Source organism: Somniosus microcephalus, chromosome 12 (genome assembly GCF_052327205.1).
Source record: "Somniosus microcephalus isolate GS21.2 chromosome 12, FLI_Smic_1.0, whole genome shotgun sequence".
Lineage (NCBI taxonomy): Eukaryota > Metazoa > Chordata > Chondrichthyes > Squaliformes > Somniosidae > Somniosus > Somniosus microcephalus.
Window position 1 is genome coordinate 222,732,812 of NC_140998.1, and position 27,969 is coordinate 222,760,780.

The window sequence follows — 27,969 nt, forward strand, 5'->3', positions numbered from 1 at the left end:
TTTCTCCTCCGCTATTTCGTTTGCCTCAAAATATACCTCGACTCTTTCCACATACGTGGTCCAGTCCTCTATTGTATTATCAAAAGCAGTGATACAGCCAGTCTTCGGCATCTTGCAAATCTAAAATGGCGCCTCCCGCGCTTTGCCTTCTTCCCTGATTTAACAAAATGGCGCCTCCCGCGCTTTGCCTTCTTCCCCGTTGATTAAGATGGCGCCTCCCGTGCTTTGCCTTCTTCCCCGCTGTTGTTAGCGCTGCTTTCCGCGGTTCCCGTTGCAACCTGCAGCTCCTCGCGGTTTCTTGCGCGTTTAATATTTCTTTTTTTAAAATTATTTTCCCGTCGTGGAACAACCCTGTGGGACTCTTGCCTCCCTCTTCGCGGGTCTATACGCAGCCCGGCTTTGTAGCACCGGCCGCGCCCTGTGAGCTCCACCCTCTCTCTCTCTTCTTCCCGACAACGCTGCTCGGCCCCATTGCAAAGCCACCCGCTCGAGTTCACGACCGCCGCAGCCCAGGAAGGACCAGTGCACTACCTGCCACCAGCCCGATTAGCTGAAGCACCGTCGACAGGAACCAGGCCCCGCTTCCGACAGTTTCTCCAGCAATCTTCAACTCTGCAACACAGGGCGGATGCCCACGGTCGACGCCCGTTTCTACTGCCTCTTACTTTATTTTCTTTCTGGCCTCGACCTCTGCTCACTTCGCTGTAGGAATGGATCCCAGGAGGTGGTGCAGACTGCAGGTAGGTTCGTATCTGCTCGTCGCCAGTATTACGTCCGTGAATGATTGAGACACGGACAGCAGGAGTTGAACAAAACAACGTCTTTACTGATGGAAGTCAATAGTGAAACTGAAAACAACAGAGGCTCACTAGCGCCTTTTATACAGGGGTGGTCACTGCCGGTACTGCAGTCTGAGACCAGTTATTCTCTTAAAGGTACATACACAACATACACTGTCCCATCAAACACTCCCAGGGCAGGTACAGCACGGGTTAGATACAGAGTAAAGCTCCCTCTACACTGTCCCATCAAACACTCCCAGGGCAGTTACAGCACGGGGTTAGATACAGAGTAAAGCTCCCTCTACACTGTCCCATCAAACACTCCCAGGGCAGGTGCAGCACGGGTTAGATACAGAGTAAAGCTCCCTCTACACTGTCCCATCAAACGCTCCCAGGGCAGCTACAGCACGGGTTGGATACAGAGTAAAGCTCCCTCTACACTGTCCCATCAAACACTCCCAGGGCAGGTACAGCACGGGTTAGATACAGAGTAAAGCTCCCTCTACACTGTCCCATCAAACACTCCCAGGGCAGGTACAGCACGGGGTTAGATACAGAGTAAAGCTCCCTCTACACTGTCCCATCAAACACTCCCAGGGCAGGTACAGCACGGGGTTAGATACAGAGTAAAGCTCCCTCTACACTGTCCCCATCAAACACTCCCAGGGCAGGTACAGCACGGTTTAGATACAGAGTAAAACTCCCTCTACACTGTCCCATCAAACACTCCCAGGGCAGGAATAGCACGGGTTAGATACAGAGTAAAGCTCCCTCTACACTGTCCCGTCAAACACTCCCGGGGCAGGTACAGCACGGGTTAGATACAGAGTAAAGCTCCCTCTACACTGTCCCATCAAACACTCCCAGGGCAGGTACAGCACGGGTTAGATACAGAGTAAAGCTCCCTCTACACTGTCCCATCAAACACTCCCAGGGCAGGTACAGCACGGGTTAGATACAGAGTAAAGCTCCCTCTACACTGTCCCATCAAACACTCCCAGGGCAGGTACAGCACGGGTTAGATACAGAGTAAAGCTCCCTCTACACTGTCCCATCAAACACTCCCAGGGCAGGTACAGCACGGGGTTAGATACAGAGTAAAGCTCCCTCTACACTGTCCCATCAAACACTTCCAGGGCAGGCACAGCACGGGTTAGATACAGTGTAAAGCTCCCTCTACACTGTCCCATCAAACACTCCCAGGGCAGGTACAGCATGGGGTTAGATACAGAGTAAAGCTCCCTCTGCACAGTCCAATCAAACACTCCCAGGGCAGGTACAGCATGGGTTAGATACAGAGTAAAGCTCCCTCTACACTGCCCCATCAAACACTCCCAGGGCAGGTCCAGCACGGGTTAGATACAGAGTAAAGTTCCCTCTACACTGTCCCATCAAACACTTTCAGGGCAGATTCAGCACAGGTTAGATACAGAGTAAAGCTTCCGCTACACTGTCCCATCAAACACTCCCAGGGCAGGTACAGCACGGGTTGGATACAAAGTAAAGCTCCCTCTACACTGTCCCATCAAACACTCCCAGGGCAGGTACAGCACTGGTTAGATACAGAGTAAAGCTGCCTCTACACTGTCCCATCAAACACTCCCAGGGCAGGTACTGCACGGGTTAGATACAGAGTAAAGCTCCCTCTACACTGCCCAATCAAACACTCCCAGGGCAGGTACAGCATGGGGTTAGATGCAGACTAAAGCTCCCTCTACACTGTCCCATCAAACACTCCCAGGGCAGGTACAGCATGGGGTTAGATGCAGATTAAAGATCCCTCTACACTGTCCCATCAAACACTCCCAGGGCAGGTACAGCACGGGGTTAGATACAGAGTAAAGCTCCCTCTACACTGTCCCATCAAACACTCCCAGGGCAGGTACAGCACGGGTTAGATACAGAGTAAAGCTCCCTCTAAACTGTCCCATCAAACACTCCCAGGGCAGGTACAGCACGGCTTAGATACAGAGTAAGGCTCCCTCTACACTGTCCCATCAAACACTCCCAGGGCAGGTACAGCACGGGTTATATACAGAGTAAATCTCCCACTACACTGTCCCATCAAACACTCCCAGGGCAGGTACAGCATGGGTTAGATACAGAGTAAAGCTCCCTTTACACTGTCCCATCAAACACTCCCAGGGCAGGTACAGCACGGGTTAGATACAGAGTAAAGCTCGCTCTACACTGTCCCATCAAACACTCCCAGGGCAGGTACAGCACGGGTTAGATACAGTGTAAAGCTCTCTCTACACTGTCCCATCAAACACTCCCAGGGCAGGTACTGCACGGGTAAGATACAGAGTAAAGCTCCCTCTAAACTACCCCATCAAACACTCACGGGGCAGGTACAGCAGGGGTTAAATACAGAGTAAAGCTCTCTCTACACGGTCCCATCAAACACTCCCAGGGCAGGTACAGCACGGGGTTAGATACAGATTAAAGCTCCCTATACACTGTCCCCATCAAACACTCCCAGGGCAGGTACAGCACGGGTTAGATACAGAGTAATGCTCCCTCTATACTGTCCCATCAAACACTCCCAGGGCAGGTACAGCACAGATTAGATACAGAGTAAAGCTCCCTCTGCACTGTCCCATCAAACACTCCCAGGGCAAGTACAGCACGGGTTAGATACAGAGTAAAGCTCCCTCTACACTGTCCCATCAAACACTCCCAGGGCAGGTACAGCACGGGTTAGACACAGAGTAAAGCTCCCTCTACACTGTCCCATCAAACACTCCCAGGGCAGGTACAGCACGGGGTTAGATACAGAGTAAAGCTCCCTCTACACTGTCCCTATCAAACACTCCCAGGGCAGGTACAGCACGGGTTAGATACAGAGTAAAACTCCCTCTACACTGTCCCATCAAACACTCCCAGGGCAGGAATAGCACGGGTTAGATACAGAGTAAAGCTCCCTCTACACTGTCCCGTCAAACACTCCCGGGGCAGCTACAGCACGGGTTAGATACAGAGTAAAGCTCCCTCTACACTGTCCCATCAAACACTCCCAGGGCAGGTACAGCACGGGTTAGATACAGAGTAAAGCTCCCTCTACACTGTCCCATCAAACACTCCCAGGGCAGGTACAGCACGGGTTAGATACAGAGTAAAGCTCCCTCTACACTGTCCCATCAAACACTCCCAGGGCAGGTACAGCACGGGTTAGATACAGAGTAAAGCTCCCTCTACACTGTCCCATCAAACACTCCCAGGGCAGGTACAGCACGGGGTTAGATACAGAGTAAAGCTCCCTCTACACTGTCCCATCAAACACTCCCAGGGCAGGCACAGCACGGGTTAGATACAGTGTAAAGCTCCCTCTACACTGTCCCATCAAACACTCCCAGGGCAGGTACAGCATGGGGTTAGATACAGAGTAAAGCTCCCTCTACACAGTCCAATCAAACACTCCCAGGGCAGGTACAGGATGGGTTAAATACAGAGTAAAGCTCCCTCTACACTGTCCCCATCAAACACTCCCAGGGCAGGTACAGCACGGGTTAGATACAGAGTAAAGCTCCCTCTACACTGTCCCATCAAACACTCCCAGGGCAGGTATAGCACGGGTTAGATACAGAGTAAAGCTCCCTCTACACTGTCCCATCAAACACTCCCAGGGCAGGTACAGCACGGGGTTAGATACAGAGTAAAGCTCCCTCTACACTGTCCCTATCAAACACTCCCAGGGCAGGTACAGCACGGGTTAGATACAGAGTAAAACTCCCTCTACACTGTCCCATCAAACACTCCCAGGGCAGGAATAGCACGGGTTAGATACAGAGTAAAGCTCCCTCTACACTGTCCCGTCAAACACTCCCGGGGCAGCTACAGCACGGGTTAGATACAGAGTAAAGCTCCCTCTACACTGTCCCATCAAACACTCCCAGGGCAGGTACAGCACGGGTTAGATACAGAGTAAAGCTCCCTCTACACTGTCCCATCAAACACTCCCAGGGCAGGTACAGCACGGGTTAGATACAGAGTAAAGCTCCCTCTACACTGTCCCATCAAACACTCCCAGGGCAGGTACAGCACGGGTTAGATACAGAGTAAAGCTCCCTCTACACTGTCCCATCAAACACTCCCAGGGCAGGTACAGCACGGGGTTAGATACAGAGTAAAGCTCCCTCTACACTGTCCCATCAAACACTCCCAGGGCAGGCACAGCACGGGTTAGATACAGTGTAAAGCTCCCTCTACACTGTCCCATCAAACACTCCCAGGGCAGGTACAGCATGGGGTTAGATACAGAGTAAAGCTCCCTCTACACAGTCCAATCAAACACTCCCAGGGCAGGTACAGGATGGGTTAAATACAGAGTAAAGCTCCCTCTACACTGTCCCCATCAAACACTCCCAGGGCAGGTACAGCACGGGTTAGATACAGAGTAAAGCTCCCTCTACACTGTCCCATCAAACACTCCCAGGGCAGGTACAGCACGGGTTAGATACAGAGTAAAGCTCCCTCTACACTGTCCCATCAAACACTCACAGGGCAGGTACAGCACGGGTTAGATACAGAGTAAAGCTCCCTCTGCACTGTCCCATCAACACTCCCGGGGCAGGTACAGCACAGGGTTAGATACAGAGTAAAGCTCCCTCTACACTGTCCCATCAAACACTCCCAGGGCAGGTACAGCATGGGTTAGATATAGAGTAAAGCTCCCTCTACACTGTCCCATCGAACACTCCCAGGGCAGGTACAGCACGGGTTAGATACAGAGTAAAGCTCCCTCTACACTGTCCCATCAAACACTCCCAGGGCAGGTACAGCATGGGTTAGATATAGAGTAAAGCTCCCTCTACACTGTCCCATCAAACACTCCCAGGGCAGGTACAGCACGGGTTAGATGCAGAGTAAAGCTCCCTCTACACTGTCCCATCAAACACTCCCAGGGCAGGTACAGCATGGGTTAGATATAGAGTTGAGTTTGCCGCGATCTCTTGTTGCTCACTGGGTTGATTAGGCCCTTTCTTTCTGCAGGGTCACCCCGCAAAGCTCTGATAACGGGAATGAGATGTTGTGCGGGGCATTGAATGCCGCTCTGACCCAACCACGAACCAGTGGCTTCACCATGAACATTTTGTGTAAGTTTTCTACATTGCGCCGTCAATTCCTGCAGAGCCTATCTCTGAGTTTACACAACAAGAACTTTGATTTATAGAGTGCCTATAACGTAGTAAAACGTCCCAAGGTGCGTCACAGGAGGTTTATAGGACAAAATCATTTGACCCCGAGCCACATAAGAAGATATTCGGACAGGTGACCAAAAGCTGGGTCAAAGAGGTCGATTTTAAGGAGCCTCTTAAAGGAGGAGGGAGAGGCGGAGCGGTTTAGGGAGGGAATTCCAGAGCTCGGGGCCCTGGCGGCTGAAGGCACGGCCACCAATGGTGGAGCGATGGAAATCGGGGGCTGTGCAAGAGGCCAGAATTGGAGGAGCGCAGAGATCTGGGAGGGTTGTAGGGGCTGGAGGAGGTTACAGAGATCTGGGAGGGTTGTAGGGGTTGTAGGAGGTTATAGAGATAGGGAGGGTTGTAGGGGGCTGGTGGAGGTTACAGAGATAGGGAGAGTTGTAGGGGCTGGAGGAGGTTACAGAGATAGGGAGGATTGTAGGGGCTGTAGGAGGTTGCAGAGATAGGGATGGTTGTAGAGGCTGGAGGAGATTACAGAGATAGGGAGGGTTGTAGGGGCTGGAGGAGGTTACAGAGATAGGGAGGGTCGTAGGGGCTGGAGGAGGTTACTGAGATAGGGAGTGTTGTATGGGCTGTAGGAGGTTGCAGAGATAGGGAGGGTTGTAGAGGCTGGAGGAGATTACAGAGATAGGGATGGTTGTAGGGGCTGGAGGAGGTTACAGAGATAGGGAGGGTTGTATTGTCTGGAGGAGGCTACAGAGATAGGGAGGGTTGTAGGGGGCTGGAAGAGGTTACAGAGATAGGGAGGGTTGTAGGGGCTATAGGAGGTTACAGAGATAGGGAGGGTTGTAGGGGCAGGAGGATGTTACAGAGATAGGGAGGGTTGTGGGGGCTGGCGGAGGCTACAGAGATAGGGAGGGTTGTAGGGGCTGGAGGAGGTTACAGAGATAGGGAGGGGTCTAGGGGCTGGAGGAGTTTACAGAGATAGGGAGGGTTGTAGGGGCTGGAGGAGGTTACAGAGATAGAGAGGGTTGTCGGTCTGGAGGAGGTTACAGAGATAGGGAGGGTTGTAGGGGCTGGAGGAGGTTACAGAGATAGGGAGGGGTGTAGGGGCTGGAGGAGGTTACAGAGATAGGGAGGGTTGTAGGGGCTGGAGGAGGTTACAGAGATAGGGAGGGTTGTTGGTCTGAAGGAGGTTACAGAGATAGGGAGGGTTGTAGGGGGCTGGTGGAGGTTACAGAGATAGGGCGGGTTGTAGGGGGCTGGAGGAGGTTATAGAGATAGAGAGGATTGTAGGGGCTGGATGAGGTTACAGAGATAGGGAGGGTTGTCGACCTGGAGGAGGTTACAGAGATAGGGAGGGTTGTAGGGGGCTGGAGTAGGTTACAGAGATAGGGAGGCTTGTAGGGGCAGGAGGATGTTACAGAGATAGGGAGGGTTGTAGGGGCTGGAGGAGTTTACAGAGATAGGGAGGGTTGTCGGTCTGAAGGAGGTTACAGAGATAGGGAGGGTTGTAGGGGGCTGGTGGAGGTTACAGAGATAGGGCGGGTTGTAGGGGGCTGGAGGAGGTTATAGAGATAGGGAGGGTTGTAGGTGGCTGGATGAGGTTACAGAGATAGGGAGGGTTGTAGGGGCTGGAGGAGGTTACAGAGATAGGGAGGGTTGTCGGTCTGGAGGAGGTTACAGAGATAGGGAGGCTTGTAGGAATGGAGGAGTTTACAGAGACAGGGAGGGTTGTAGGGGCTGGAGGAGGTTACAGCGATAGGGAGGGAGGTGAGGAGGCCATGGAGGGATTTGAACAGAAGGATGGGGAATGTTAAAGTTGAGATGTTGCCAGACTATCTCCCATTCTGGGGTGTAAGCGGAGCAGAGCTGGTCCCGAGGGGACATCGCCTGAAATCGCCGGCATCAAGTCTGTAGCTTTGATTAACCGTCACTCCCCTGTGAGTCTCAGTGGGAGCCCTGCCTCCAATCGGCCTCCTGTTAATGGGGTCAAGGGGTTGGGACCAACATCGAACCCACCCCAGATAATTAACCCACTGTTTGTGTGGGCTGGAGTCCCAGGGAACGGGGCCCTGAACTGGTGCCGCACTGAGAATCATTTCACGTGAGTTATGGAAGGCTGGTCTCAGTTAGTCCCCCCTCAATCTCATTGGAACCTTGGAGAGCCTGTCCGCACGTTTGGGGCAAAAAGCGTTAAATTATGTGGACATGTTGCATAAACCATCTCAGCGACTCCCCTTGTTCCTCTCTGACCCTGTGACTTCTTCGTTCCTCTCTGACCCTGTGACCCCCTCGTTCCTTTCTGACCCTGTGACCCTATCGTTCCTCTCTGACCCTGTGACCCCATCGTTCCTCTCTGACCCTGTGACCCCCTCATTCCGCTCTGACGCTGTGACTGCATCATTCCTCTCTGACCCTGTGACCCCACCGTTCCTCTCTGACCCTGTGACACCCTCGTTCCTCTCTGACCCTGTGACCCTATCGTTCCTCTCTGACCCTGTGACCCCCTCATTCCGCTCTGACGCTGTGACTGCATCATTCCTCTCTGACCCTGTGACCCCACCGTTCCTCTCTGACCCTGTGACACCCTCGTTCCTCTCTGACCCTGTGACCCCATCGTTCCTCTCTGACCCTGTGACACCTTCGTTCCTCTCTGAACCTGTGACCCCCTCGTTCACCTCTGACCCTGTGACCCCATCATTCCTCTCTGACCTTGTGACACCCTCGTTCCTCTCTGACCCTGTGACACCCTTGTTCCTCTCTGACCCTGTGACCCCATTGTTCCTCTCTGACCTTGTGACACCCTCGTTCCTCTCTGACCCTGTGACCCCCTCGTTCCTCTCTGAACCTGTGACCCCATCGTTCCTCTCTGACCCTGTGACCCCCTCGTTCCTCTCTGACCCTGTGACCCCCCTCGTTCCTCTCTGACCCTGTGACACCCTCGTTCCTCTCTGACCCTGTGACACCCTCGTTCCTCTCTGACCCTGTCGTCCTATTTGACCCTGTCATACATTTTGTTGCTTTCAGTCCCTCCGCAGATGCCCAGGGTCGAAGGTTACAATCACCACCAGGTAAAATCAGGAGTGACTCTACAATTGGTCTGCAGCTCGAGAGGAGGAAACCCATTGGCTACGCTGCAGTGGCTCAAGGTGAGAGGCAAATACACAGCCAATCACGGGGTAGATACAGCCAATCACTGGGGAGATACAGCCAAGGACTGGGGAGATACCGCCAATCACGGGAGAGATACAGCCAATCACTGGGGAGATATGGACAATCACTGCAGAGATACAGCCAATCACTGGGGAGATACAGCCAATCACAGGGGAGATATGGCCAATCACAGGGGAGATACAGCCAATCAATGGGGAGATACAGCCAAGGACTGGGGAGATACAGCCAATCACAGGGGAGATACAGCCAATCACTGGGGAGATATGGACAATCACTGCAGAGATACAGCCAATCACGGGAGAGATAAAGCCAATCACGGGGGAGATACAGCCAATCACAGGGGAGATATGGCCAATCACTGGGGAGAAACTGCCGTTCACAGGAGAGATATGGCCAATCGCTGGGGGGATACAGCCAACCACAGGAGAGATATGGCCAATCGCAGGCGAGATACAGCCAATCACTGGGGAGATACAGCCAATCACTGGGGAGATACAGCCAATCACTGGGGAGATACAGCCAATCACAGGGGAGATACATCAAATCACAGGGGAGATACGGCCAATCACTGGGGAGATACAGCCAATCACTGAGGAGATACAGCCAATCAATGGGGAGATACATCCAATCACTGGGGAAATACAGCCAATCACAGGGGAGATGCAGCCAATCACAGGGGAGATACAGCCAATCACTGGGGAGATATGGCCAATCACAGGGGAGATATGGACAATCACTGGGGAGATGCAGCCAATCACTGGGAAGATACAGCCAATCACTGGGGAGATAGAGCCAATCACTGGGGAGATACAGCCAATCACTGGGGAGATACAGCCAATCACTGGGGAGATACGGCCAATCACAGGGGAGATACAGCCAATTGCAGGAGAGATACAGCCAATCACTGGGGAGATACAGCCAATCACTGGGGAGATACAGCCAATCACTGGGGAGATACAGCCAATCACTGGGGAGATGCAGCCAATCACTGGGGAGATACAGACAATCACGGTGGAGATACAGCCAATCACAGGGAAGATACAGCCAATCACTGGGGAGATACAGCCAATCACGGGGGAGAAACAGCCAATCACTGGGGAGATACAGCCAATCACTGGGGAGATACAGCCAATCATAGGGGAGATACAGCTAATCACTGGAGAGATACAGCCAGTCACTGGGGAGATACAGCCAATCACTGGGGAGATACAGCCAATCACTGGGGAGATACAGCCATTCACTGGGGAGATACAGCCAATCACAGGGGAGATACAGCCAATTGCAGCGGAGATACAGCCAATCACAGGGGAGATACAGCCAATCACAGGAGAGATACGGCCAATCACTGGGGAGATACAGCCAATCACTGGGGAGATACAACCAATCACTGGGGAGATACAGCCAATCACTGGGGAGATACGGCCAATCACAGGGGAGATACAGCCAATCACAGGGGAGATACAGCCAATCACAGTGGAGATACAGCCAATCACTGGGGAGATACGGCCAATCACTGTGGAGATACAGACAATCACTGGGGAGATACAGCCAATCACTGGGGAGGTACAGCCAATCACTGGGGAGATACAGCCAATCACAGGGGAGATATAGCCAATCACTGGGGAGATACAGCCAATCACAGGGGAGATACAGCCAATCACAGGGGATTCCTCACGACAGCCCCTCCGACAGTGCGTCGCTCCCTCAGTACTGCCCCTCCGACAGTGCGGCGCTCCCTCAGTACTGCCCCTCCGACAGTGCGACGCTCCCTCAGTACTGCCCCTCCGACAGTGCGTCGCTCCCTCAGTACTGCCCCTCCGACAGTGCGGCGCTCCCTCAGTACTGCCCCTCCGACAGTGCGGCGCTCCTTCAGAACTGACCATTCGACAGTGCGGCGCTTCCTCAGCACTGCCCCTCCGACAGTGCAGCGCTCCCTCAGTACTGCCCCTCCGACAGTGCGGCGCTCCCTCAGTACTGCCCCTCCGACAGTGCGGCGCTCCCTCAGTACTGCCCCTCCGATAGTGCGGCGCTCCCTCAGTACGGCCCCTCCGACAGTACGGCGTTCCCTCAGTACTGCCCCTCCGACAGTGCGGCGCTCCCTCAGTACTGACCCTTCGACAGTGCGGCGCTCCCTCAGTACTGCCCCTCCGACAGTGCGGCGCTCCCTCAGTACTGCCTCTCCGACAGTGCAGCGCTGCCTCAGTACTGCCCCTCTGACAGTGCGGCGCTCCCTCAGTACTGCCCCTCCGACAGTGCGGCGCTCCCTCAGTACTGCCCCTCCGAGAGTGCGGCGCTCCCTCAGTACGGCCCCTCCGACAGTGCGGCGTTCCCTCAGTACTGCTCCTCCGACAGTGCAGCACTCCCTCAGTACTGCCCCTCTGACAGAGCGGCACTCCCTCAGTACTGCCCCTCCGACAGTAAGGCGCTCCCTCAGTACTGCCCCTCCGACAGTGCGGCGCTCCCTCAGTACTGCCCCTCCGACAGTGCGGCGCTCCCTCAGTACTGCCCCTCCGACAGTGCGGCGCTCCCTCAGTACTGCCCCTCCGACAGTGCGGCGCTCCCTCTGTACTGCCCATCCGACCGTGCGGCGCTCCCTCAGTACTGCCCCTCCGACAGTGCGGCGCTCCCTCAGTACCGCCCCTCCGACAGTGCGGCGCTCCCTCAGTACTGCCCCTCCGACAGTGCGGCGCTCCCTCAGTACCGCCCCTCCGACAGTGCGGCGCTCCCTCAGTACCGCCCCTCCGACAGTGCAGCACTCCCTCAGTACTGCCCCTCCGACAGCGCGGCGCTCCCTCAGTACTGCCCCTCCGACAGTGCGGCGCTCCCTCAGTACTGCCCCTCCGACAGCGCGGCGCTCCCTCAGTACTGCCCCTCCGACGGTGCGGCGCTCCCTCAGTTCCTTGGTTGGTTCTGTCCGTCTATCATAAATTTGACTTTCTGTTCTGCTTGGACCCTCAGGGTGAGACGGTGCTCTCCAGGAAGTGGGAGACGGAGGACGCGAACCGGACAGCACGGAGTGTCTTGTCGTACCGTATAACACCTCAGGATAATGCGGTGAAACTCGCCTGTGAGGCAATGAACCAGGTCACACCGAAACCTCTCAGGACTGTCATCATACTTCACGTAGTGTGTGAGTATCAGAAAAAATCCCTGGCTTCACAGACAGTGACTCTCACTGGGGTACGGGTTCCAGAGACACTGACTCTCACTGGGCTACGGGTTCCACACACACTGACACTCACTGGGGTATGGGTTCCACACACACTGACTCTCACTGGGGTACGGGTTCCACACACACTGACTCTCACTGGGGTACGGGTTCCACACACACTGACTCTCACTGGGATACGGGTTCCACACACACTGACTCTCACTGGGGTACGGGTTCCACACACACTGACTCTCACTGGGGTACGGGTTCCTCACACACTGACTCTCACTGGGGTTCGGGTTCCACACACACTGACTCTCACTGGTGTTCGGGTTCCACACACACTGACTCTCACTGGGGTACGGGTTCCACACACACTGACTCTCACTGGGGTTCGGGTTCCACACACACTGACTCTCACTGGGGTACGGGTCCCACACACACTGACTCTCACTGGTGTTCGGGTTCCACACACACTGACTCTCACTGGGGTACGGATTCCACACACACTGACTGTCACTGGGGTACGGGTAACACACACACTTACTCTCACTGGGGTACGGGTTCCACACACACTGACTCTCACTGGGGTACGGATTCCACACACACTGACTGTCACTGGGGTACGGGTAACACACACACTGACTCTCTTTGGGGTACGGGTTCCACACACACTGACTCTCACTGGGGTACGGGTTCCACACACACTGACTCTCACTGGGGTACAGGTTCCACACACTGACTCTCACTGGGGTACTGGTTCCACACACACTGACTCTCACTGGGGTACGGGTTCCACACACACTGACTCTCACTGGGGTACGGGTTCCACACAAACTGACTCTCACTGGGGTACGGGTTCCACACACACTGACTCTCACTGGGGTACGGGTTCCACACACACGGACTCTCTCTCTGTTTTTTGCATAGTTGCACCGGCAAGTGTGATAATAGTGGGATCGACCAGAGCGGTGGAAAATAAAGAGATCTCACTGACCTGCAGCACATCATCCAGCAATCCCCCGGCAGAGGTTCGCTGGTGGGCCGGCGGGAAGGAACTGAATGTCAACGAGGTGACGTATGCCCAGGTAAATGTGATTGTCACAGGTAACACCCAGTGGAGATGGCGATGCCCTCCGACTGTGCGGCGCTCCCTCAGTACTGCCCCTCCGACAGTGCGGCGCTCCCTCAGTACTGCCCCTCCGACTGTGCGGCGCTGCCTCAGTACAGCCCCTCCGTCAGTGTAGCGCTCCCTCAGTACTGCCCCTCCGACAGTGCGGCGCTCCCTCAGTACTGCCCCTCCGACTGTGCGGCCCTGCCTCAGTACTGCCCCTCCGACAGTGCGGCACTCCCACAGTACTGCCCCTCCGACGGTGCGGCGCTCCCTCAGTACTGCCCCTCCGACAGTGCGGCGCTCCCTCACTACCGCCCCTCCGACAGTGCGGCGCTCCCTCAGTACTGCCCCGCCGACAGTGCTGCACTCCCTCAGTACTGCCCCTCCGACAGTGCGGCACTCCCTCAGTACTGCCCCTCCGACAGTGCGGCGTTCCCTCAGTACTGCCCCTCCGACAGTGCGGCGCTCCCTCAGTACTGACCCTCCGACAGTGCGGCGCTCCCTCAGTACTGTCCCTCCAACAGTGCGGCGCTCCCTCAGTACTGCCCCTCCGACAGTGCGGCGCTCCCTCAGTACTGCCCCTCAGACAGTGCGGCGCTCCCTCAGTACTGCCCCTCCGACAGTGCGGCGCTCCCTCAGTACTTGCCCCTCCGACAGTTCGGCGCTCCCTCAGTACTGCCCTGCCGACAGTGCGGCGCTCCCTCAGTATTGCCCCTCCGACAGTTCGGCGCTCCCTCAGTACCGCCCCTCCGACAGTGCAGCGCTCCCTCAGTACTGCCCCTCCGACAGTGCGGCGCTCCCTCAGTACTGCCCCTCCGACAGTGCGGCGCTCCCTCAGTACTGCCCCTCCGACAGTGCGGCGCTCCCTCAGTACTTGCCCCTCTGACAGTGCCGCGCTCCCTCAGTACTGCCCCTCCGACAGTGCGGCGCTCCCTCAGTACTGCCCCTCCGACAGTGCGACGCTCCCTCAGTACTTGCCCCTCTGACAGTGCGGTGCTCCCCCAGTACTGCTCCTCTGACAGTGCGACGCTCCCCCAGTACTGCCCCTCCAACAGTGTGGCGCTCCCTCAGTACTGCCCCTCCGACAGTGTGGCGCTCCCTCAGTACTGCCCCTCCGACAGTGCAGCGCTCCCTCAGTACTGCCCCTCCGACAGTGCGGCGCTCCCTCAGTACTGCCCCTCCGACGGTGTGGCGCTCCCTCAGTACTGCCCCTCCGACAGTGCGGCGCTCCCCCAGTAGTGTTCCTCTGACAGTGCGACGCTCCCCCAGTACTGCCCCTCCGACAGTGTGGCGCTCCCTCAGTACTGCCCCTCCGACAGTGCGGCGCTCCCTCAGTACTGCCCCTCCGACAGTGCGGCGCTCCCTCAGTACTGCCCCTCCGACAGTGCGGCGCTCCCTCAGTACTGCCCCTCCGACAGTGCGGCGCTCCCTCAGTACTGCCCCTCCGACAGTGCGGTGCTCCCTCAGTACTGCCCCTCTGACAGTGCGGCTCTCCCTCAGTACTGCCCCTCTGACAGTGCGACGCTCCCTCAGTACTGCCCCTCCGACAGTGCGACGCTCCCTCAGTACTGCCCCTCCGACAGTGCGGTGCTCCCTCAGTACTGCCCCTCTGACAGTGCGACGCTCCCTCAGTACTGCCCCTCCGACAGTGCAGTGCTCCCTCAGTAAGGCATTAACTGCCCTTGTTTCCATGCCATAATTTTTCTGTGACTTTAGTAAACGTGCAACTATTTGTAGTGTTCCAGCTTCGTGCCTCTGCGTTAGCCGTGTTTCCATGGTGATTGTTGTTTGGGTAAAAAGCGACAATTCCCGCTGACCTCTTGTTGTCCTTCCTTCCCGAGGCCGCTGACGGTGGGGTGAGAACCATATCCAACATGACACTGAACGCAACGCGGCTGAACAACGGGTTGAGCATCGTCTGTGAGGCGGTGAACAAGGCCCTGTTCGTGACCAAGAGTGCGAGCGCCATTATCAAAGTGAACTGTAAGTAGGGGAGGCCTGAGACCCAGGTCAAAGGGCACTGTGAGTAGGGGAGGCCTGTGGCCCAATCAAAGGGCACTGTGAGTAGGGGAGGCCTGAGGCCCAGGTCAAAGGGCACTGTGAGTAAGGGAGGCCTGAGGCCGAGGTCAAAGGGCACTGTGAGTAGGGGAATGACTTACAGTCACAATGACCATCCTGTAGTGTCCACTCCAAGGGCCCAGGTTGTGGAGTTGGGCCCAAGGGCCCAGGCTGTGGAGTTAGGCGCAAGGGCCCAACCTGTGGAGTTAGGACCAAGGGCCCAGCCTGTAGTGTTAGGTCCAAGGACCAGACTGTGGGGTTTGACCCAAGGGCCCAGGCTGTGGGGTTTGGCCCAAGGGCTCAGGCTGTGGAGTTAGGCCCAAGTGCCCAGCCTGTAGTGTTAGGCCCAAAGAACCAGGCTGTGGAGTTAGAATCAACGGCCCAGCCTGTGGAGTTAGGACCAAGGGCCGAGGCTGTGGAGTGAGGCCCAAGGGCCCAGGGTGAGAAGTTAGTCACAAGGGCCCAGGCTGTGGAGTTAGGCCCAAGGGCCCAGGCTGTGGAGTGAGGCCCAAGGGCCCAGGCTGTGGAGTGAGGCCCAAGGGCCCAGCCTGTGGAGTGAGGCCCAAGGGCCCAGGCTGTGGAGTGAGGCCCAAGGGCCCAGGCTGTGGAGTGAGGCCCAAGGGCCCAGGCTGTGGAGTGAGGCCCAAGGGCCCAGGCTGTGGAGTGAGGCCCAAGGGCCCAGCCTGTGGAGTTAGGACCAAGGGCCGAGGCTGTGGAGTGAGGCCCAAGGGCCCAGGCTGTGGAGTGAGGCCCAAGGGCCCAGCCTGTGGAGTTAGGACCAAGGGCCGAGGCTGTGGAGTGAGGCCCAAGGGCCCAGCCTGTGGAGTTAGGACCAAGGGCCGAGGCTGTGGAGTGAGGCCCAAGGGCCCAGGCTGTGGAGTGAGGCCCAAGGGCCCAGGCTGTGGAGTTAGGCCCAGGGGCCCACCTGTGGAGTTAGGCCCAAGGGCCCAGGCTGTGGAGTTAGGACCAAGGGCCCAGCCTGTAGTGTTAGGTCCAAGGACCAGGCTGTGGGGTTTGACCCAAGGGCCCAGGCTGTGGGGTTTGGCCCAAGGGCCCAGGCTGTGGAGTTAGGCCCAAGTGCCCAGCCTGTAGTGTTAGGCCCAAAGAACCAGGCTGTGGAGTTAGAATCAAGGGCCCAGCCTGTGGAGTTAGGACCAAGGGCCGAGGCTGTGGAGTGAGGCCCAAGGGCCCAGGCTGTGGAGTGAGGCCCAAGGGCCCAGGCTGTGGAGTGAGGCCCAAGGGCCCAGCCTGTGGAGTGAGGCCCAAGGGCCCAGGTTGTGGAGTGAGGCCCAAGGGCCCAGCCTGTGGAGTGAGGCCCAAGGGCCCAGGCTGTGGAGTTAGGCCCAGGGGCCCACCTGTGGAGTTAGGCCCAAGGGCCCAGGCTGTGGAGTTAGGACCAAGGGCCCAGGCTGTGGAGTGATACCCAAGGGCCCAGGCTGTGGAGTGAGGCCCAAGGGCCCAGCCTGTGGAGTTAGGACCAAGGGCCGAGGCTGTGGAGTGAGGCCCAAGGGCCCAGGCTGTGGAGTGAGGCCCAAGGGCCCAGGCTGTGGAGCTAGGCCCAGGGGCCCACCTGTGGAGTTAGGCCCAAGGGCCCAGGCTGTGGAGTTAGGACCAAGGGCCCAGGCTGTGGAGTGATACCCAAGGGCCCAGGCTGTGGAGTGAGGCCCAAGGGCCCAGGCTGTGGGGTGAGACCCAAGGGCCCAAGCTGTGGAGTGAGGCCCAGGCTGTAGAGTTAGGCCCAAGGGCCCAGGCTGTGGAGTGAGGCCCAAGGGCCCAGGCTGTGGGGTGAGTCCCAAGAGCCCAGGCTGTAGAGTTAGGCCCATGGGCCCAGGCTGTGGGGTTAGGCCCAAGGGCCCAGGTTGTGGAGTGAGGCCCAAGGGCCCAGCCTGTGGAGTGAGGACCAGGGGCGCAGGCTGTGGAGTGAGGCCCAAGGGCCCAGGCTGTGGGGTTAGGCCCAAGGGCCCAGGCTGTGGAGTGAGGCCCAAGGGCCCAGGCTGCGGGGTTAGGCCCAAGGGCCCAGGCTGTGGAGTGAGGCCCAAGGGCCCAGGCTGTGGAGTGAGGCCCAAGGGCCCAGGCTGTGGAGTGAGGCCCAAGGGCCCAGGCTGTGGAGTGAGGCCCAAGGGCCCAGGCTGTGTAGTGAGGCCCAACGGCCCAGGCTGTGGAGTGAGGCCCAAGGGCCCAGGCTGTGGAGTGAGGCCCAAGGGCCCAGGCTGTGGAGTGAGGCCCAAGAGCCCAGGCTGTAGAATGAGGCCCAAGGGCCCAGGCTGTGGATTTAGAACCAAGGGCCCAGGCTGTGGAGTGAGGCCCAATGGCCCAGGCTGCAGGGTTAGGCCCAAGGGCCCAGGCTGTAGAGTGAGGCCCAAGGGCCCAGGGTGAGAAGTTAGTCCCAAGGGCCCAGGCTGTGGAGTTAGGCCCAAGGGCCCAGGCTGTGGAGTGAGGCCCAAGGGCCCAGGGTGAGAAGTTAGTCCCAAGGGCCCAGGCTGTGGAGTTAGGACCAAGGGCCGAGGCTGTGGAGTGAGGCCCAAGGGCCCAGGGTGAGAAGTTAGTCCCAAGGGCCCAGGCTGTGGAGTTAGGCCCAAGGGCCCAGGCTGTGGAGTGAGGCCCAAGGGCCCAGGCTGTGGAGTGAGGCCCAAGGGCCCAGGCTGTGGAGTGAGGCCCAAGGGCCCAGGCTGTGGAGTGAGGCCCAAGGGCCCAGGTTGTGGAGTGAGGCCCAAGGGCCCAGCCTGTGGAGTGAGGCCCAAGGGCCCAGGCTGTGGAGTTAGGCCCAGGGGCCCACCTGTGGAGTTAGGCCCAAGGGCCCAGGCTGTGGAGTTAGGACCAAGGGCCCAGGCTGTGGAGTGATACCCAAGGGCCCAGGCTGTGGAGTGAGGCCCAAGGGCCCAGCCTGTGGAGTTAGGACCAAGGGCCGAGGCTGTGGAGTGAGGCCCAAGGGCCCAGGCTGTGGAGTGAGGCCCAAGGGCCCAGGCTGTGGAGCTAGGCCCAGGGGCCCACCTGTGGAGTTAGGCCCAAGGGCCCAGGCTGTGGAGTTAGGACCAAGGGCCCAGGCTGTTGAGTGATACCCAAGGGCCCAGGCTGTGGAGTGAGGCCCAAGGGCCCAGGCTGTGGGGTGAGACCCAAGGGCCCAAGCTGTGGAGTGAGGCCCAGGCTGTAGAGTTAGGCCCAAGGGCCCAGGCTGTGGAGTGAGGCCCAAGGGCCCAGGCTGTGGGGTGAGTCCCAAGAGCCCAGGCTGTAGAGTTAGGCCCATGGGCCCAGGCTGTGGGGTTAGGCCCAAGGGCCCAGGTTGTGGAGTGAGGCCCAAGGGCCCAGCCTGTGGAGTGAGGACCAGGGGCGCAGGCTGTGGAGTGAGGCCCAAGGGCCCAGGCTGTGGGGTTAGGCCCAAGGGCCCAGGCTGTGGAGTGAGGCCCAAGGGCCCAGGCTGTGGAGTGAGGCCCAAGGGCCCAGGCTGTGGAGTGAGGCCCAAGGGCCCAGGCTGTGGAGTGAGGCCCAAGGTCCCAGGCTGTGGAGTGAGGCCCAAGGGGCCAGGCTGTGTAGTGAGGCCCAACGGCCCAGGCTGTGGAGTGAGGCCCAAGGGCCCAGGCTGTGGAGTGAGGCCCAAGGGCCCAGGCTGTGGAGTGAGGCCCAAGGGCCCAGGCTGTAGAATGAGGCCCAAGGGCCCAGGCTGTGGATTTAGAACCAAGGGCCCAGGCTGTGGAGTGAGGCCCAATGGCCCAGGCTGCGGGGTTAGGCCCAAGGGCCCAGGCTGTAGAGTGAGGCCCAAGGGCCCAAGCTGTAGGGTTAGGCCCAAGGGCCCAGGCTGTGGAGTGAGGCCCAAGGGCCCAGGCTGTAGAGTGAGGCCCAAGGGCCCAGGCTGTGGAGTGAGGCCCAAGAGCCCAGGCTGTGGGGTGAGTCCCAAGGGCCCAGGCTGTGGAGTGAGGCCCAAGGGCCCAGGCTGTGGAGTGAGGCCCAAGGGCCCAGGCTGTGGGGTTAGTCCCAAGGGCCCAGGCTGTGGAGTGAGGCCCAAGGGCCCAGGCTGTGGAGTTAGGCCCAAGGGCCCAGGCTGTAGAGTGAGACCCAAGTGCCCAGGCTGTGGAGTTAGGCCCAAGGGCCCAGGCTGTAGAGTGAGACTCAGGTGACCAGGCTGTGGAGTTAGGCCCAAGGGCCCAGGCTGTGGAGTGAGGCCCAAGGCCTTTGAACGTGGGTCGAAGGAAGATCTGAGTCAGCCGCAAAGCAACAGACGCCCGACGTAACGAGGCGAGAAAGAGGCAGAGAGACTCCGACAGGAGGAACCTGCCATCGCCCGTGGCAACCGGTGAGAAGCAAACTTGCCGCTGAACGTTGGCCCTTTTTCTGCTGTGTCCAACAGACCCGCCCGAGAGGATTTGGATTGAGGGACCCCCCGAGACCGTCCCGTTCCGAGCTGGGACCAAGGTCATGCTGTCTTGCTTTGCCAGTGGTGGGAATCCTCCAGCCCGCCTCACCTGGAAAAAGGTAAACACATCGTTCCCGACTTCCGACCTCCACAGACCCTGACCCCCGACCCCCCACATACCCCGACCCCCGACCCCCACAGACCCCGACCCCCCACAGACCCCGACCCCCCACATACCCCGAACACCGACCCCGACCTCCACAAACCCCGACCCCCGACCCCCCACATACCCCGAACACTGACCCCCGACCTCCACAGACACCGACCCCCACCAGACCCCGACCCCCGACCCCCCATGGACCCCAACCCCCAAACCCTGACCCCAATCCCCCGACCTCCCCACACCGTTACCACTCCCACAGAATCACCCAGCGCACAGGAGGAGGCCACTCGGCCCATCGTGCCTGTGCCAGCTCTTTGAACGAGCTCTCCAATTAGTCCCACTCCCCCCTGCTCTTTCCCCACAGCCCTGTGAATTTTTCCCCTTCAAGTATTTCTCCAATTCCCTTTTGAAAGTTACTATTGAATCTGCTTCCACCGCCCTTTCAGGCAGCGCGTTCCAGATCACAACAACTCGCTGCGGAAAAACAATTCTCCTCATCGCCCCCTCTGGTTCTTTTACCGATTATCTTCAATCTGTGTCCTCTGGTTACCGACCCTCCTGCCACTGGAAACAGTTTCTCCTTATTTACTCCATCAAAACACCTCATGATTTTGAAAACCTCTGTTAAATCTCCCCTTAACCTTCTCTGCTCTAAGGAGAACAACCCCAGCTTCTCCAGTCTCTCCACATCACTGAAGTCCCTCATCCCTGGGACCATTCTGGTCAATCTCCCCTTAACCTTCTCTGCTCTAAGGAGAACAACCCCAGCTTCTCCAGTCTCTCCACATCACTGAAGACCCTCATCCCTGGGACCATTCTGGTCAATCTCCCCTTAACCTTCTCTGCTCTAAGGAGAACAACCCCAGCTTCTCCAGTCTCTCCACATCACTGAAGTCCCTCATCCCTGGGACCATTTTGGTCAATCTCCCCTTAACCTTCTCTGCTCTAAGGAGAACAACCCCAGCTTCTCCAGTCTCTCCACATCACTGAAGACCCTCATCCCTGGGACCATTCTGGTCAATCTCCCCTTAACCTTCTCTGCTCTAAGGAGAACAACCCCAGCTTCTCCAGTCTCTCCACATCACTGAAGTCCCTCATCCCTGGAACCATTCTGCTCAATCCCCTCCGCACCCTCTCCAAGGCCTTGACATCCCTCCTAAAGTGTGGTGCCCAGAATTGAACACAATACTCCAGCTGAGGTCTAACCAGTGATTTATAAAGGGTTCAGTAATAACTTCCTGGCTTTTGTACTCTCTGCCTCTATTAATAAAGCCAAGGATCCCGTGTGCCTTTTTAACAGCCTTCTCATCTTGTCCTGCCACCTTCAAAGATTTGTTTATGTACAGCCCCAGGTCTCTCTGGGAGTCCTCGAACGTGAAACACAAAAAGTTAGCATGCAGGTACAGCGAGTAATTAGGAAGGCGAATGGGATGTTGGCCTTTATTTCAAAGGGGTTGGAGTATAAAAGCAGGGAAGTCCTGCTACAACTGTACAGGGCGTTGGTGAGACCACACCTGGAGTTCTTCGTACAGTTTTGGTTTCCTTATTTAAGGAAGGATATACTTGCATTGGAGGCAGTTCAGAGACGATTCACTCAGTTGATTCCTGAGATGAGGGGGTTGTCTTATGAGGGAAGGTTGAGCAGGTTGGGCCGATACTCATTGGCATTTAGAAGAATGAGAGGAGATCTTATTGAAACATGTAAGATTCTGAGGGGAATTGGACAGGGTAGATGCTGAGGGGATAGTTCCCCTTGTGGGGGAATCTAGAACTAGGGGACATAATTTCAGAATAAGGGGTCGGCCAGTGAGGACGGAGATGAGGAGTAATTTCTTCTCTCAGAGGGTCACGAATCTGTGGGATTCTCGACCCCAGAGAGCTGTGGAGGCTGGGTCATTGAATATATTTAAGGTGGAGATATATACCTATATTTGAGAGTCAAGGGTTGTGGGGAGTTGGTGGGGAAATGGAGTTAAGGCCAAGATTGGATCAGCCATGATCTTATTGAATGGCGGGGCAGGCTCGAAGGCCGAATGGCCGACTCCTGCTCCTATTTCTTATGTTCTTATATTCCTGTAACCCCTTTAGAATTGTACCATTCAGTTCCTATTGATTATTTTCTCTGTCTAGAATTCTAAACCTGTGTCAAGAGGGATCTCTAGGAGTACGGGTAAATTAACCTCCTCAGAGCTAACCATTACCACCGTCCCCAGTGATAACCTGGCTAAATATCAGTGCAGTGCGACCAACGAGGCAACTCTGACACCTCTAACCACAGTCAGCAGAATCTCTGTGCAGTGTAAGTATTCTCAATCCCGAAGGGAGTGAATTGTTCCCTTTCATCCGCTGTATGTGTTGTACATGTACAGGAGCAGACACTGAGACACACACATGGGCCGTACCGTCCCAGACGGGAGTGAATCGTTCCCTTTTACCCGCTGTGTGTACTGTACAATGTACAGGAGCCGACACTGAGACACACACACGGGCCGCATAGTCCCAGACGGGAGTGAATCGTTCCCTTTTACCCGCTGTGTACTGTACAATGTACAGGAGCTGACACTGAGACACACACACGGGCCGTACAGTCCCAGACGGGAGTGAATCGTTCCCTTTTACCCGCTGTGTGTGCTGTACAATGTACAGGAGCCGACGCTGAGACACACCCACGGGCCCTGTATAGTACCAGACGGGAGTGAATCGTTCCCTTTTACACGCTGTGTACTGTACAATGTACAGGAGCCGACACTGAGACACACACACGGGCCGTACAGTCCCAGACGGGAGTAAATCGTTCCCTTTTACCTGCTGTGTGTACTGTACATGTACAGGAGCTGACACTGAGACACACACACGGGCCGTACAGTCCCAGACGGGAGTGAATCATTCCCTTTTACTCGCTGTGTGCTGTACATGTACAGGAGCTGACACTGAGACACACACACGGGCCGTACAGTCCCAGACGGGAGTGAATCATTCCCTTTTACCCGCTGTGTGTGCTGTACAATGTACAGGAGCTGACACTGAGACACACACACGGGCCCCGTACAGTACCAGACAGGAATGAATCGTTCCCTTTTACACGCTGTGTACTGTACAATGTACAGGAGCCGACACTGAGACACACACACGGGCCGTACAGTCCCAGACGGGAGTGAATCGTTCCCTTTTACCTGCTGTGTGTACTGTACAATGTACAGGAGCTGACACTGAGACACACACACACGGGCCGTACAGTCCCAGACGGGAGTGAATTGTTCCCTTTTACCCGCTGTGTGTGCTGTACAATGTACAGGAGCTGACACTAAGACACACACATGGGCCGTACAGCCCCAGACGGGAGTGAATCGTACCCTTTTACCCGCTGTGTGTGCTGTACAATGTACAGGAGCTGACACTGAGACACACACACGGGCCGTACAGTCCCAGACGGGAGTGAATCGTTCCCTTTTACCCGCTGTGTGTACTGTACAATGTACAGGAGCTGACACTGAGACACACACACGGGCCCCGTACAGTACCAGACAGGAATGAATCGTTCCCTTTTACACACTGTGTACTGTACAATGTACAGGAGCCGACACTGAGACACACACACGGGCCGTACAGTCCCAGACGGGAGTGAATCGTTCCCTTTTACTCGCTGTGTGCTGTACATGTACAGGAGCTGACACTGAGACACACACACGGGCCGTACAGTCCCAGACGGGAGTGAATCATTCCCTTTTACTCGCTGTGTGCTGTACATGTACAGGAGCTGACACTGAGACACACACACGGGCCATACAGTCCCAGACGGGAGCGAATTGTTCCCTTTTACCCGCTGTGTGTGCTGTACAATGTACAGGAGCTGACACTAAGACACACACATGGGCCGTACAGTCCCAGACGGGAGTGAATCATTCCCTTTTACCCGCTGTGTGTGCTGTACAATGTACAGGAGCTGACACTGAGACACACACACGGGCCGTACAGTCCCAGACGGGAGTGAATCGTTCCCTTTTACCCGCTGTGTGTACTGTACAATGTACAGGAGCTGACACTGAGACACACACACAGGCCGTACAGTCCCAGATGGGAGTGAATCATTCCCTTTTACCTGCTGTGTGTGCTGTAAATGCACAGGAGCTGACACTGAGACACACACGCGGGCCGTACAGTCCCAGACGGGAGTGAATCGTTCCCTTTTACCTGCTGTGTGTACTGTACATGTACAGGAGCTGACACTGAGACACACACAAGGGCCGTACAGTCCCAGACGGGAGTGAATCGTTCTCTTTTACCCGCTGTGTGTGCTGTACATGTACAGGAGCTGACACTGAGACACAAACATGGGCCGTACAGTCCCAGACGGGAGTGAATCACTCCCTTTTACCCGCTGTGTGTGCTGTACATGTACAGGAGCAGACACTGAGACACACACACGGGCCATACAGTCCCAGACGGGAGTGAATCGTTCCCTTTTACCCGCTGTGTGTACTGTACAATGTACAGGAGCTGACACTGAGAAACACACATGGGCCGTACAGTCGCAGATGGGAGTGAATCGTTCCCTTTTACCCGCTGTGTGTGCTGTACATGTACAGGAGCTGACACTGAGACACACACGCGGGCTGTACTGTAGGGGGCATCTTTTCCGTGGTTTACGGTAATTTACCTTCCTTCACCTGGTTTACGGTAATTTACCTGGTCAAGCAGCCTTTTCGTTTCACAGACTGAGACCAATACCAAACAGCAGTTTCGAATCGCTAAACCCATCCTTCCAGTTCTGACTGGAGGACTTATAATTAATGATATATTAAAACGGACAACTGGTCTGGATGTGAGAAATCAACTTTTATTACATTAAAGAAAACTACACCACACGATTTTAGTAATCACTGTACAATTGCTTAAATGGGGGAAGACAGACGGCAAAAATAAGGGATAAATGGCTACAATGTTAATTAAACAATCTTAGCAATTTCCCTTAAATTACCACCCCCCTTTAACTGCTTACTAGATTGCCTTGTTGAGGAGTCAGAAACCTGCTCACCTGTGGTCCAAGGAAGTAAGAGAGAGAGATAGCTTCTCAGGAGCTATCTTTATATCTTGCCAGCTCCTGCTGTTTTGCGCTGAAAGGGTCTGTGTGGAAAATTCACGCCCAAAGTTCGAATACACAAGAGAAAGGCTGTGATTGGCTGATTCAAATAAAGCTTGGAGTGGTTTGAATGTGTCTACATTCTGGGGCCGAAGTGTTCCCGCCTACATCCAGAGTTTCTGGGCTAACCAAAGGGGACACACCTGAATAATGGGTGATTCAAAACCCATTCATTCCAAACTGTTCTCTTTCAAAAGTCCTTTTCCGGAGTTTCGATGTGTCTCATGTGTAAGTGGTGTTGAATGGGGTTGGATTTCTGTGTAAACAGCAGCCCTTTGTCCTGCAGTCAGTCTCAAGTGGTTTAATCCCTTATGTCAACATCCTGCAGTTTCAATAAATAAACATCGATTGTCAGCAGGGAAGGGAAACTCCCTGGTTTGATTGACAGGTCTGACTGCCACTGCTTGATCCTCCCACTTACACAGACACTTCGAGCTGCTTCTCTTGTCCTTTTTGGCCATGCCTTTCTGATGGCCATTTTCAAACCTCTTTGCAATATGCACAGTTCGAAACTCAGAGGTACCATTTTAATCTTAAAGTCCTGATGTTGTCCAAGAGTTCTGGGTATGCTTTTAAAACATTGTCCAACCCAGAGACAATTCAAATCGCACAATTCTTTGTCCACGATGTGGACCAATATTTTCTGATCTTCAGGGGTTTTAGGGGATTTTTGCGAACCCCTACAGTACAGTCCCAGATGGGAGTGAATCGTTCCCTTTTACCCGCTGTGTGCGCTGTACATGTACAGGAGCTGACACTGAGACACACACACGGGCCGCACAGTCCCAGATGGGAGTGAATCGTTCCCTTTTACCCGCTGTGTGTGCTGTACAATGTACAGGAGCTGACACTGAGACACACACATGGGCCGTACAGTCCCAGACGGGAGTGAATCGTTCCCTTTTACCCGCTGTGTGTGCTGTACAATGTACAGGAGCCGACGCTGAGACACACGCATGGGCCACACAGTCCCAGATGGGAGTGAATCGTTCCCTTTTACCCGCTGTGTGTGCTGTACATGTACAGGAGCCGACGCTGAGACACACGCACGGGCCACACAGTCCCAGATGGGAGTGAATCGTTCCCTTTTACCCGCTGTGTGTGCTGTACATATACAGGAGCTGACACTGAGATACACGCATGGGCTGTACAGTCCCAGACGGGAGTGAATCGTTCCCTTTTACCCGCTGTGTGTACTGTACAATGTACAGGAGCTGACACTGAGTCACAGGCATGGGCCATACAGTCCCAGACGGGAGTGAATTGTTCCCTTTTACCCGCTGTGTGTGCTGTACAATGTACAGGAGCTGACACTAAGACACACACATGGGCCGTACAGTCCCAGACGGGAGTGAATCGTACCCTTTTACCCGCTGTGTGTGCTGTACAATGTACAGGAGCTGACACTGAGACACACACACGGGCCGTACAGTCCCAGACGGGAGTGAATTGTTCCCTTTTACCCGCTGTGTGTGCTGTACAATGTACAGGAGCTGACACTGAGACACACACACGGGCCCCGTACAGTACCAGACAGGAATGAATCGTTCCCTTTTACACGCTGTGTACTGTACAATGTACAGGAGCCGACACTGAGACACACACACGGGCCGTACAGTCCCAGACGGGAGTGAATCGTTCCCTTTTACCTGCTGTGTGTACTGTACAATGTACAGGAGCCGACACTGAGACACACGCACGGGCCGTACAGTCCCAGACGGGAGTGAATCGTTCCCTTTTACCTGCTGTGTGTACTGTACAATGTACAGGAGCCGACACTGAGACACACGCACGGGCCGTACAGTCCCAGACGGGAGTGAATCGTTCCCTTTTACCCGCTGTGTGTGCTGTACAATGTACAGGAGCTGACACTAAGACACACACATGGGCCGTACAGTCCCAGACGGGAGTGAATCGTACCCTTTTACCCGCTGTGTGTGCTGTACAATGTACAGGAGCTGACACTGAGACACACACACGGGCCGTACAGTCCCAGACGGGAGTGAATCGTTCCCTTTTACCTGCTGTGTGTACTGTACAATGTACAGGAGCTGACACTGAGACACACACACAGGCCGTACAGTCCCAGATGGGAGTGAATCATTCCCTTTTACCTGCTGTGTGTGCTGTAAATGCACAGGAGCTGACACTGAGACACACACGCGGGCCATACAGTCCCAGACGGGAGTGAATCGTTCCCTTTTACCTGCTGTGTGTACTGTACATGTACAGGAGCTGACACTGAGACACACACAAGGGCCGTACAGTCCCAGACGGGAGTGAATCGTTCTCTTTTACCCGCTGTGTGTGCTGTACATGTACAGGAGCTGACACTGAGACACACACATGGGCCGTACAGTCCCAGACGGGAGTGAATCACTCCCTTTTACCCGCTGTGTGTGCTGTACATGTACAGGAGCAGACACTGAGACACACACACGGGCCATACAGTCCCAGACGGGAGTGAATCGTTCCCTTTTACCCGCTGTGTGTACTGTACAATGTACAGGAGCTGACACTGAGAAACACACATGGGCCGTACAGTCGCAGATGGGAGTGAATCGTTCCCTTTTACCCGCTGTGTGTGCTGTACATGTACAGGAGCTGACACTGAGACACACACGCGGGCTGTACTGTAGGGGGCATCTTTTCCGTGGTTTACGGTAATTTACCTTCCTTCACCTGGTTTACGGTAATTTACCTGGTCAAGCAGCCTTTTCGTTTCACAGACTGAGACCAATACCAAACAGCAGTTTCGAATCGCTAAACCCATCCTTCCAGTTCTGACTGGAGGACTTATAATTAATGATATATTAAAACGGACAACTGGTCTGGATGTGAGAAATCAACTTTTATTACATTAAAGAAAACTACACCACACGATTTTAGTAATCA

The 27,969-nt window shown here is 55.8% G+C and overlaps 1 protein-coding gene across 1 annotated transcript in view; it reads left to right on the forward strand.

Annotated features, from left to right (window-relative positions):
- nphs1 (NPHS1 adhesion molecule, nephrin) overlaps positions 1 to 27,969 on the forward strand; it is a 152,461-nt gene that overhangs the window by 21,313 nt on the left and 103,179 nt on the right. The window contains exons 6-12 of the mRNA XM_086002484.1: positions 5,775 to 5,878; positions 8,954 to 9,075; positions 12,059 to 12,230; positions 13,182 to 13,339; positions 15,207 to 15,348; positions 19,766 to 19,890; positions 22,065 to 22,233. Coding sequence (XP_085858610.1) covers positions 5,775 to 5,878; positions 8,954 to 9,075; positions 12,059 to 12,230; positions 13,182 to 13,339; positions 15,207 to 15,348; positions 19,766 to 19,890; positions 22,065 to 22,233 — 992 coding nt within the window. The remainder of the gene's footprint in view (positions 1 to 5,774; positions 5,879 to 8,953; positions 9,076 to 12,058; positions 12,231 to 13,181; positions 13,340 to 15,206; positions 15,349 to 19,765; positions 19,891 to 22,064; positions 22,234 to 27,969) is intronic.